Source organism: Daktulosphaira vitifoliae, unplaced genomic scaffold, assembly GCF_025091365.1.
Source record: "Daktulosphaira vitifoliae isolate Bord-2020 unplaced genomic scaffold, ASM2509136v1 Scaffold_2, whole genome shotgun sequence".
Lineage (NCBI taxonomy): Eukaryota > Metazoa > Arthropoda > Insecta > Hemiptera > Phylloxeridae > Daktulosphaira > Daktulosphaira vitifoliae.
The window spans coordinates 45,051,505-45,064,305 of NW_026099573.1; the positions used below are offsets into that span (position 1 = coordinate 45,051,505).

Below are 12,801 nucleotides of genomic sequence, written 5' to 3' on the forward strand. Positions count from 1 at the left end.
TGATTTTAATCACTGTCAGATATCATCTATACTTGTCCCCTCTATGCCTCGTCCACACTGTGCCTCGACCCCACTGTGCTATCGTTTTTTTTTTTATTTAGATGCATGTCTTTTCTATCATTTGGTTTATTTTTATAAATCTAACCCTTTACCTGCCCACAAGAGGGATTCAAAATAATAACTTTTTTTTTTTTAGTTTAAGTAAATCATTAAAATTAATTCAGTTCTGGATATTTCAATTGTAGAATCTTTTTAAATACCAAATATTACTTAGAAATGATATTATGATTTCTATTTAAGTGTTCTATTACGATAAAAAAACAAAAAAATAATGAGTTTTTCTGATAAATATACTGTAAGTATGTGATAAGTTATGGCTGTTTTAAGTAAAAAAAATGTCAAAAATTAATGATTTTTAAATTTGTAATTTTTTTGGAGGTTTCCCCCATTGACGGGGAACGAAGGAAATTTTTTCAATTTTTGAGGGTAATGTCTTCGACTAGGTACGATTTGTGATCTTTTGACGTATAATTGAAAAAATCCCTTCGGTGAGAGCTGAGAAAAAGTGGTACCAAAAAAAAAAAAAACACATCATAGTAAATTCAATACCGCCCAACACAATGAACCATACATCATAGCATACATCACAATTTCATATTAAATTTAAAAACTATAAGTAGGGTAAAATAGAGAGTTCTGCGGCCCCCCCGCCTCACCCCTTCACCAACCCACCCTACCGGTGGGTGGACGTGGTCGGGGGGAGGGGCGTGTCACACAGTGGGCGTGGTCTCTCGATGGTGGGGGGTAATGTCAAGNACACAGTGGGCGTGGTCTCTCGATGGTGGGGGGTAATGTCAAGGTCATATAGTGGACGTGGTCTCTCGATGATGGGGATAATGCCAAGGTCATATAGTGGGCGTGGTTTCTCGATGGTGGGGATAATGCCAAGGTCACACAGTGGGCGTGGTCTTTCGATGGTGGTGGTAAGGAAGGACTGGATTTAGGAGGGTGGGGGTAAGGGAGGCGTGGTCTTATGATGGTGGGGGAAAGGAGGAGGCGTGGTCTTATCATAGATGGGGTAAGGGGAGGTTTGGTCCTATGATGGTGGGGGTAAGGAGGAGGCGTGATACCACAATGGTGGAGGTAATAGATGACTTAGGTAGGGATGTTAAGATCAATCAAAATGGCGGTTAAAAGTGCGCATGCGCATTATAACTTCATGTCAGTGGTGGGGTAGGTAGCCATATGGTTGTCTCCTCCTACGATGTCATCTACTGGAAGGTAAGGTAAACCTCATGTGAACTGATAACGAAACTGATAACGTTCACTGATAAGCGTACACATTACATTGAAATAGTGTAATTCAATTGCATAATATTAACGCCGCAGGGGTGTCTGTTAACAATTCCTACATAGGAAGGGGTAATGAATCTTGAATTAAACTAACCTATAATGGGTGGTGATGAAACAAGACTTATACTAATTTGTCGCACATCTATAGAATGTATATAATAAATAAATTATAACAATTTTACTATTGGCTACCAGACGCATAGCTAAGCATATTTCAAACATCAAAGCAACCGCCATATTATAATCCACATTACCGTCTACATTTTATTAGAACAAAGACAACGTCTGTCGTTTTGGCATTATAAATTCTAAGAAATTTATCATGGGTAACCAGACGCTTAGCTAAGCATATTTCCAACATCAAAGGTACCGCCATATTATAACGTTCATAGGCGTCTGCATTTTTATTTTTTACATAGTATTTTATCATTGCCTACCACCAGATGCTTAGAAAAACATCTCGTTAATATTAGTATATTACTATTAATTATATAATTAATATAATTACTATAATGGGTAATATATTTTTAGAATTAACTATGTATCGGTTGTTATAATAGTATAATCGCTATTATTATTATTATTTTGTACTGCGCCTTTAAAATAATAATATATGTATTGCATTTTATTTTATTATATTTAATTTGACAATTTTTTTATACCTATAACTAGAGGTATTACATTTAAAGTCGCACCCCCACTACCAGCACCCCCGAGTCTTCACTGCGTTTATCATTTAATGTATACATTACATTGAAATAGTGTACGTCAAGTAGCGACCGCCGCCACCACACTTGACTATTCCTTGAACGATTTGTAACAAACTCTATTAAGACAATAGGGGGTGAGGTGCGCACAATGTGTGAAACCCAATGAAACTAACCTAAGTCAGGGGAGGGGGATTTCCTCAACATGTCGTAATGAGCGAAGGGGTAATGAAACTTAACTTGAAACCAACCGCCATATTATAATCCCACATTACCGTCAACATTTTACGAAAAATAATTGCTTTTTCTAAGAATTTTTATCATTGCCTATCAGACGCATAGCTATGCATATTTCAAACATCAAAGGTACCGCCATATTATAATCCACATTACCGTCTACATTTTATAAGAACAAAGACAACGTCCGTCGTTATGGCATAATAAATTCTAAGAAATTTATCATGGGTAACCAGACGCTTAGGTCAGCACATTTCAAACATCAAAGAGGTCGCCGCATAGTAATGATTATTGTCGTGTGAATCTTATCATCGGATGCCAGACGCTTAGGTAAGCATATTTCCAAAGATGTTACAATATATTAATGGCCATTGTTGTATCCATTTTATGAGAAAAATGGCAACGTTGTCTTTTTTCACGCCTACACATTTTATGAGAACAAAGACAACATCTGTCGTTATGACATTATAATTTCTATGAATGTTATCATCGTCTACCAGACGCTTAGATAAGCATATTTCCGACATTATTTGTGTAGTANGGTAAGCATATTTCCGACATTGTTTGTCATAAATAGTATAACTATAAATAGTAACAGTTTGGGTATTCAATTTCTTAATTAGATGTTTATTTATTAAATAAACTAGTTAATTATGTCCAGTTATTTTTATAAATAACTTATATTTTTATTGGTAATTTAGTTAATTGTTATTATTTTTAATCTTTTAAAAATATGTTATAAATAATGTCTTATATTTTTATAGATATTACAATAATCACACGTAAAAAATCTCAATATATATATTATATATTTTGTATAGAAATCATTTACATAAGACTGTGGTTAGGTTTTTAAAATAAATAAATGCATTTTTAAATTATTTGTTAATATCAATACTCTTGTAAATATTAAACATTTTGTCTTTAGGCAATATAAAAATGGAAGCCGTTGTAAATTAATTAATTAAAATACATTAAGTGATTCAAAATATGATATAATATTATTAATTTGCATTTCTGTATATTGATATGTGTATATGCCTCACCATAAGTCAATATTTATAAAATGGTAATAATTAACAATAGTAGCTCAAAAGTTGTTATCACCTAGTATTTTTTCTCAATTAAATTATATTTTAATTTAAAAAATAATGAAATATTTATTTTGTTATTTAAAAATAAAGTTAACTTCTTAATAAGGAATAATGGATGAATTAAAAAATTAGATATTGAGTGACTAGCGTTAAAAGAATAATGTTGCATAATAAAAAGGAAAAAATAAAATCTTTGCAAATAAGTATGACAATATACAATTTACATTATAAAACAAATTTTAATAGTTTCATTTTACTCGTTGTACGGCAAATAATGAAACATACAGAGAAGATTATTATTTGATTGATCTTTAAGAGAGTCATTTATATCATTTTCACTTTTATTATGATCATCTTTTAACTCTTTTGAGTTAATTTCTGTAATAATCTTCCAATAATAATTATAATCATCTTCCACGTCTTCATAAAATCCTATATCAATTTTATTGATATCATTCGTACTAGCATTGTATATTTCAGAATGTGTTTCAGACCTACAAATACTATCTGAAATAAATAAAATAAGGATTAAAAAAGTACACAAAATATAAATAATTGCTTAAATGAACATGATAGTAGAAATTTTGAAATGAAATATTTCTAAACTATTAAAAATATAAATCTTTAGAAAAAATTATGTGTAAAAATTATTTCATACAATTTGAAGAGCTAAATTGATATTTTCAGGTGCCAAACTACTTTGTTTCAATTATCTTATTTTAAATGTTTTCTTGTGTCCTATATTATGAGCATAGCGTTGATATAGGAGGGACTCAACAATTTTTTGTTTAATAGATAGCAGATATTGTATATGCATAATATAAAGAATAAAAAAAGAACTGTATTTACACTTACCTAAAACTTTAGAAGTAATAAAATGATTAATTTTAATATTATTATAAAACCAAATTGAACTACATTTGTCTTTAATTAAATTAATATGGTTACTCCATTTTTGCAAATCGTTCATATAGATACCAACTTTTTGGATTATTTTTTCTAATTGATTTTTAATTTCATCAACATTATTTTTATTAATATTTTCATTGCTTAGAACTATATTAGTTGTAAAGTATAATTTGTTTTTGATAAAGAAATTCGAAAGTACTTTAATTAATTTATTATTATATTCAATATCAATTTCGGATAACTTTTTATAATTAGTGTAATTGTTTAAGGCTTTAATAAATCTTTTTAAGATCTTGTATCTCAGAAATGACTTATTATGATTGAACAGACCTAGAGTATCGAATTTTTTTATATATTTTATTATTATGTGACCCATGCCAATTAAATGATTTTTTATCCAAGATGTCACACTATTTGAATTTTTTGAAGATGCAACATGAATTAAGGTTATGAAGTTGCGAATAAGAATAGCTATTGGTCGAAACGAAGCTATAATTACCATTTTGATATATTTTATAACGTCTAAAGAATAAAAATTATATTTCATATATTCAAATACATCTTGTATAGTTAAGCTAGTACGGTTTGAGAATTTAAGTGGTGTAAATCGAAGTAAATTTAATTCTATATGTTGACTATTATCTATTTTTATAGTATTATTTTTGTTGTAAATAATCTGTGGAGTCATTAAATCGTAAAACAGAATATTTTTCGGATGGAAAATTTCGTATGAATTCCTGTCTTCTGATAAATTAAACTTCGTCAGTACGCTATCTTTGAGATCATTATTTTTGTTGATTAAATTAGTAATAGTATATTCATTTTCACTGATAGGAGGTTTGCAACTAACCATATAATCATCAATTGGTATATTACAACAATATTTATTAAGTTTCATTTCTAGTTGTTCTTTAACTGTAAAATGTATAATTTTATAGCCTTTTAATAATTTTTCAGCATCATTTTTCCCCCCGTCATCGTTTTGAGCAATCATATTTAAAGTTTCAGAAACATTATTGAAGTACATATTTATCGTGATCAAAATTAAAGGACACATAGTTCTATGTTTGTTTATCAAGTCATCCAAAAATATCATAATTACTTTACCGTGTGTTTGTAGTGCCTTGCCATAGGTCATAATATTTTCGATTGTAATATAATCTTTTTTTTTTTCGAATTCTAATAAAAATCTTTCATTATGGTTAAAAAAATTTAGAAAATAACAAACATAGGAGCACTGTAAATTTATTTGTTGATAACTTAAGCTTGTTATTAAGTACAATATAAAAATAAAAAGTAAAAAGTTTTTCATTTTGCCACTTATTTATATTAAGTTGAATCCTTTATAAGTATAACTTAAAAAGAAATTCAATACTAAAAAAAATGTTGAATATTATTTATAAGATTTTTTTTTTAATGTAATTGATTAATTAATCATTAGAAAAATATAGTTATTATTAATATGTATAAGTATACGTATTTAGCATACAATATGTTTAACTTAACTGTTTACTCAACTGACGGAATTATTATATATATATACTAAAAGTTAAATTGAAATACTGAAATCGTATTTTTAACTCTGTCAATAACTAGTGTTTTCAGAACTCTAGTTATCCAAGTAGATATTTTCAAAACATGATAATATTAATTTTTTTTTCTTAATATAATAATTATTATTGCTGTTTAATATATTTATGTATGTATAAATATTTTTCAACCGTTAGATTGGTTAACGCCAATCAATTTTAGCTGAGAAGACATTTTGATGAAAACAGAGTAGTAAATATAATAATAATAATTAATAAAGCAATAGCGTTTTTATTACACAACGAAACAATAATCTTAATTACACAGTTAAGTAAATTAATAAAAGATATCTTCCGTTCCTTAGTAAAGGTCGACGTGTCAGATCAAAAAACGATAATTGAAATATCAGTCTGTGTCATTTTTTCTTGTCCAGCGCCCGAGCAACCGGTTCATACCGCCCGTTGGTCACCGTGCAAAGCGCACTCTGTCGGACGCGAAGAGGGAGCGCCGCGATCGCCATCCGTCGGTAACACTGGAAATGCGATGCGACCGCGACAATTTTTTTACTATTTTTGTATTTTAATTTATTTTAAAATACTTTACAAGGTGAGTACACTGAATTTCATAAATATTACATAAATCTAATTGACATAGACTATGAAGTTAAACTTATTTAAATTTGTTTGCTTCTCTTGAATTGAGAAGAATAACTTTGAAATTTGAACTATGTTAAATATGTCATTTTCTTTATGTTTAACATATTAATAATCAAAATCAGTTTTAATTTTAAACAATTTTTTTTTGTTCTTAATTATTTTTTAATATGTAAATACTTATTTTTTAATAATAAGTAATAATAATAAAAAATAATTTGGATTGTGCAAATAAATATTATTTCGCAATTTTCGTGACGGTGTTGATGTGACACCATTTACGATAGCCTCCAGTGAATTATAATGGTCAGTCTGTTTTGATTTACAGTTTTTAGTTTTTAAAAAGAGTTATTTATATGACACTTCGACCTCCTTTAAAAAATTAGTATAGAGTCGATACTTTTAGGTTCTTTGGCGTATAATTGAGCAGTAGTGGTCCAGTAAAAACTGTATACACAAGGCAACAGAGATAAAAACATAATAAAAGCAATACAATGCTAAAAATTAGAAAAATGCCTCAGGAGTTCCCAAGTATCACTTTGCCAACTTTCTCACTAGTTGCACTATTGTTAACTGAATTTTTTATTGAATGATTTATAATACAAGTATTCAAATTTATATGATAAAAACAAAAATTAATTATATATAGTTTTAAATTTAAATGTACTTACGATACAGTTGAAAATATAGTTTAAAATATTGAGTTAATAATACCAAACATCTTTAAAATGTTAGAAAAAAACCAAAAAGATAGTGTTAAATCTGTCTGAATATTTATACCATGGAACTTAATGTATATAATGTATTATATCTACTTGACTTTATTGATAGTATTCAATGACATTCAAATAGCTGTTATAAGTTATAACTCAAACTATTCAATATCTACTCTACTGATAGGAACTTAATCTGTATCAGAATTAGTGATTAACACTTTGGAATAAGTTAATTACTGTGGAATGATCAAATTATTATTGAAACCTTTTATTATGAAATGTGTACTATTTAAATAATTTTTTTTTCTACTTGTTGAATATTTTATCAAAGTCTTCAAATAGAATAATCGAAAATTTTCTTAAGTATGTGAATAGTCATTGAATAACTATCGAGTACTTCGATAGTTATTGTTCGATATTTTCAATCTGATTCAATAAGAGTTTTAGTGTAATACTTGAATTGTTGTCTGAGAATGATAACTGTTAGGTAGTCTGTTAGTGATTTGTAGATTTAAGGAAAGTTTTAAAGTTAAAATATTCGTTTAAAAATTACGATCAGAAAACTTTACAGATATTTTAAAAGATTTTTTTTTTAAATAGTTGGTTTAAAAGGTGTTATTATGGATATTGAAATTTTTTTGGAAAACTTTTTATTTAATTATCGATGGGTGTTTGTATGTTTATTTGTATTGCCATGCACAATTTTGGGTAAGGCATGGTCAATATGGGAAACATTTGGTGGAGCTCGTTACGATAGTGGACATCACAACGATAACGTTAAAAAAATTCAGCAACAAGTATGTAGGATGAAAACGAATCAAAATATAATTGATAATTTATAAAAACAATGAATATTATTTAGATCAAACGAAGAAATGAAAAGGCACCTAACCTTATGATGTGTACTTCCAGACCCAGCTGGAAGTGTTTATCCTTGGACAATATGCTTTACAAAAAATATATGTACAATATTGACGTCCATTTGAACAACGTACTCTCAATTGATGTAAAAAATGAAGTAAGCTTTGCATGATTTTTTATTTTTATATATTATTATAATTGATCTTTGGTCATTTAGAATGACTGCGCTTTAAAGAGCTCTGTAAACTTAGTCGATAACTTAAATAAAGATTCCTTAAAAAAAAAAACATTAAGAAACCTGCAAAATTGTTTCGCACAAAGCCCCCCGATTTATAGCAGCGGCCCTAGACATAATATGGCTTAGTCACTTTTAGAATGGGAAATTCCTTACTTATTTTTATAAACAAGTTGTACAGGTTGTTCCGAATTATAAAATATGGATGGGGCGAAAGAAATACGATATAAAATTACTTTACAGAACACCCTTTTTCAAATTTTTTTTTATTTAATTTAATTTTTCACGCTGATGAAAAATATGTAAAAAAAAAATTGAGCGGTTAAATAATAAAAAAGTTACAGCAACTTAAAGTTAAAGTCAACTAATGAAAAATATGAATTTTTAAATAAATTATTATAAATATTGAGCTTTGTTTTGACAGTTTTTTTGTAACCATTACAGTATTATATTATTATATGTGATATAATTTTAACAAAATGAATTGTTAGTAACAAATTTATTACTAATAAAATTAATATTGTTTTTAAATAATATTTTAATTTGATGACGTATTTAGACAGTTCAAGTAGAACCTGGCATTACTTTTGGTCGTTTAGTTCCAGAATTAATCCGTTTTGGGTGGACATTGCCAATAGTTGCTGATCTAAGAGATTTAACTATAGGTAGTAATAAATTGTCACGTGAAAAAACATTTTTATTAACAAATTTCTTCATAGGCGGTATTATTATGGGAACTGGATTGGAAACATCATCCCACAAATATGGATTTTTCCATAATGTGTGTACTCGTTATGAAATTGTAACTGGCAATGGAGACTTGATGACCTGTTCGAAGGTAATAATGTATTATTTTTTTGATGTGGTATAAATATTACGTACATGGTGTGGCTTGATTTCGTTTTTTTTTTATAAGTAAGAAATTCTATATTAAAATGAAATAAAAGAGTGAGCTAAATGTAATATTATTATTTTTATTGATATAGTGTTATGTAATATAGATATGAAATATCGACAAAAGAGACAATCTTGATTATAATACTTATTTTTTGATAACGTAAAACAATGTTTCTTGGTAAGAACGTTTATGCAGTTTAGTGAAAAAAATGCTATNTGTTTCTTGGTAAGAACGTTTAAGCAGTTTAGTGAAAAAAATGCTATGTATGCATAAGAAATTTATAAGAAGAGCGTCTTAAGATAATTTTTAATAAAGCATAATGTGAATTAAACACAATATAGATAAAAAATGTTTCAAAAAATCAATTTATATAGCACAAGTTGTCATCGCGAAGGGGGTGTTTAGCCCCCTGGAATTGAAGCATTATCCCGAATGTTATAGTAACGGTTATAAAATTTGATTATAAATAATTTTAATCAATCTTGTTATCTATTATACTTTAATTCATTGAAGATAGGTTCAGTATTATATTACTGTTGTGTTTATAGAAAAAGATTTTGTAAAAAATGTTATCAGCAATGCTATATTGAATATAGTTGCTGATAAAAATAGATATATTTTGTTGAAATAAAGGTAATATCAATTATTTTTAAAAGTATTTTATTATGAATTATTATTGATTTATGCAAGTAATGAAATATCGTGGTAAGAATAACAGGGAATGAGGGTCACTTTAATTAGAATAATTATTCTAGCACCCCCCCAAGAATTGAACCAAATGTCTAACTGTGCTAAACAAATTAAATTAAAAGTTTTATTTTCAATTTCGAAACATCATGGTCGTATATTTAACCCGACCATTAATCTAAAAAATTTATTTATTTATCGATATAATAGCTTTGAATTAATTTAATTTTTGGCTAGTGACTTAATTTTAAAAGTTTGTTCTAAAAAATTAATAATTCTAATGGGCCATTTTTTTATCATCTATCTTAATCGAACAGCATATCGAGATTTTTCGGTAGTTCGAAGGTATATAAGGTACAGAGTGATCCATTTATCAGAATTCATTTAGTACTTTTACTATCATTTTACATACGGGAGTCGACTATATTATTTAAAATGACCAATTACATGTTCAATTAGCTTATACAATAAAAAATTACTGATTCTTATAAATTCTACATTAAAATAAGTTCAAGTTATGTCAGTGCCCCTCAACTTATTCTTGTTTTAGACTCTAGGGCACTTACTAATACTCTAGAGTCTAGAGTATCATTCTTAATCTATTTTTTTTATATTTTCTGTCATAGACTGAAAATGCTGAGCTATTTGAATGTATACCTTGTTCGTATGGTACATTAGGATTTTTAACTGCGGTTGAAATGAAGATAATACCAGCGAAAAATTATGTTTTATTGAAGTATCATCCAATTATTGGGTCTACAGAGCAGTTAGAAAAAACCTTAGCACACGAAGTAGAAAATGACAATGATTTTGTTGAAATTTTAATGTTTAGCCAAACTGAAAGTGTATTGATAACAGGACAAATGACCAATGAAAAAAATAAAGAGGTTTTTTACTGATTTTTACCGAAGAATTACCAAAAAGATACGTTGAAACTTAATATGGAGAGCTTAAATAATAATTATATTTATTAAACGGAATACTTGTTCCTTAAACGCTAAAGCGCAAAATTTTTTTATAATAATTATGCTTTAATATCATTTCAACTAGTCACTTATTTAACACACAAAGACTTTCTTTTATTTTCTTTAAAAATATTATTACATTTATTTACAGGGAATTGTTATTAACAAAATAGGAAGGTTCTATAAACCATGGTTTTTTAAATATGTCGAATCATTTCTCGAAACTAACGAAAAAAAAGAATTCATTCCACTGCAGGATTATTATTTTAGACATGAAAGCTGTCTTTTTTGGCAGATAAAGGTAAATGGTTTTTTTTTTCTTCTGCGACTTAGTGTGTCCCGAAATTGCCGTTAAGTATTACTTCAGGACTGGTTGGGATGATCTTTCTCTTCCTTAAGGTACCGGATTTAACCAGCGCCTTATGTCTCCCTGCCACGAGATCTGGGGCTGTTTTTGTCTTTGAAGTTTCACATTCTCCTTCCTTTCCAGAACGGATTCCGTAAACACCTAGACTAGAGACCAACCATCCTGACTCCTCTACACTAAGTCCATAATGGATACGACTTAGCACGTAGTCCTGAGACGAAGCTAAAGTCTCGTCGTTTGGAAGCCCATATATCACACAATTTAACTTACATGTATTAAAAAGCTAAAGAGCACCGGACTTGGTGCTTTACTATGGTTTTAATAAATGTTTATTTCTAAATAAATTAAGTTATTAATGGTAATAATTGTATAGAAAAACTCCATATTAAGTTAATGATTAAAAATTAATAAAATGTACGTGCCTATTTTTAAAGGACATAATACCATTTAGTAACCATCCGATTTTTCGTGTTTTGTTGGGATGGTCAATGCCACCAAAAATATCACTACTTAAACTAACTCAAACTGATATAATCAAGAGAATATACAGGAAAAAGCATTTTGTTGATGACTTCATAGTTCCATTGTCAAGTATAGCTGAAACAATAAAGCTTACCAAAAATAATCTAAATGTATGGTCAAAATTTACATGACATAATATACTTTAAAATATAATATTTTTAAGTAATTATAGATATTCCCTATTTGGATATGCCCAGTAATTTTACGCCCTGGAAATGGGCTGATACATTCACATTCAAATGAAGAAAAAATGTATGTTGATGTTGGATTGTATGGTTTTACTAATGTACACGAATTCAACTCCAATACCACCAGTAGAAATCTAGAGCTTTCATTAATAAAACTTAAAGGGTAAGATAATTTTATAAAATTTTAACAAAAAATTATTTTTTTTTTCAAAACTTATTTAGATATAAAATGTTATACAATTCGACCAATTTGACTTTGAACGAATTCAAGTTAATGTTTAATCATAATTTATACAATAAGCTTAGACAGAAACTTAATTGTGAGTATAATCTACCAGAATTATATGACAAAGTAAATAAATCAGCCAGAAACTAAAAATAACACGTTTTTATTATTTTTCAAGTTTTGAAATTTATTAAATTTATAGCAAATTTAAAAAATAATGTGTAAGTTAAAACAAATCAAAAATGTTATGGTTTAAAAGATATCTCATATAAGAGTTAACTATACTATATTTAATTTTTATAATGCAAAAATTGTATTTGTATTATGTTAATATTATTTATTAAAAAATATATAGAGAATTTTATAAATATAAGTTTTAAATTTGATTTTCTATTTTATTGAAAAAAATGTTTAAGATGAAGTACGATTACCTATAAAAGCATTTTTATATGATGAGGCTCCTATTAAAGAATATAATACATGTTGTGTTATGTTAAATATTATGTAATCATTGTTAATGTTTTACCAAAAAATAAATATATCATGAAAAATTTTTCATTAATCAATGTTTATCCAGGTTTCTGTAAAATCAATTATTAAAAACTATTATCAGGTTCACAATAGTCTAACAGATTAAGATTTTTTAGATTATT

The 12,801-nt window shown here is 27.6% G+C and overlaps 3 protein-coding genes across 13 annotated transcripts in view; 1 reads left to right on the plus strand and 2 right to left on the minus strand.

Moving 5' to 3' along the window:
* Positions 1-7,394, minus strand: part of LOC126899239 (uncharacterized protein PF3D7_1223600-like) — a 41,570-nt gene extending 34,176 nt beyond the window's left edge. Inside the window, exon 1 of the transcript XR_007702525.1 lies at positions 7,155-7,394. The gene's annotated coding sequence lies outside the window, so the exon portion shown is untranslated. The remainder of the gene's footprint in view (positions 1-7,154) is intronic.
* LOC126899242 (delta(24)-sterol reductase-like) overlaps positions 1-12,455 on the plus strand; it is a 42,830-nt gene extending 30,375 nt beyond the window's left edge. For 2 of the 10 annotated variants that reach the window (XM_050673877.1, XM_050673878.1), the window contains exons 3-9: positions 8,855-8,960; positions 9,015-9,133; positions 10,507-10,767; positions 10,997-11,146; positions 11,647-11,844; positions 11,907-12,085; positions 12,145-12,452. In XM_050673877.1, coding sequence (XP_050529834.1) covers positions 8,855-8,960; positions 9,015-9,133; positions 10,507-10,767; positions 10,997-11,146; positions 11,647-11,844; positions 11,907-12,085; positions 12,145-12,298 — 1,167 coding nt within the window. In that variant the 3' untranslated portion in view covers positions 12,299-12,452. Of the gene's footprint in view, positions 1-6,216; positions 6,437-7,799; positions 7,997-8,061; positions 8,218-8,854; positions 8,961-9,014; positions 9,134-10,506; positions 10,768-10,996; positions 11,147-11,646; positions 11,845-11,906; positions 12,086-12,144 lie in introns of those variants that run through there. The other 8 variants (XM_050673869.1, XM_050673868.1, XM_050673870.1 and 5 more) reach the window with 8 other exon arrangements.
* Positions 3,131-5,650, minus strand: LOC126899240 (uncharacterized protein PF3D7_1223600-like). Of its 2 annotated transcripts, none has more exons than XM_050673862.1 (2): positions 4,310-5,650; positions 3,131-3,898 (listed from the first exon to the last, which is right to left on the minus strand). In XM_050673862.1, exons 1-2 carry the CDS (start codon positions 5,610-5,612, stop codon positions 3,645-3,647), a joined length of 1,557 nt encoding a protein of 518 aa, XP_050529819.1. In that variant the 5' UTR covers positions 5,613-5,650; the 3' UTR covers positions 3,131-3,644. The 2 variants fall into 2 exon arrangements, with proteins under 2 accessions (XP_050529819.1, XP_050529818.1); XM_050673861.1 differs by having other exon boundaries at positions 4,247-5,650.
* Positions 12,456-12,801: the final 346 nt, after the last annotated feature.

Excerpts from the sequence above, each read along its gene's own strand:
- LOC126899240 (XM_050673861.1), bottom strand. The coding sequence starts at position 5,612 with ATGAAAAACTTTTTACTTTTTATTTTTATATTGTACTTAATAACAAGC. Across the intron at positions 3,899-4,246 it reads TATTACTTCTAAAGTTTTAG|ATAGTATTTGTAGGTCTGAA; the intron begins GTAAGTGTAAAT and ends TATTTATTTCAG.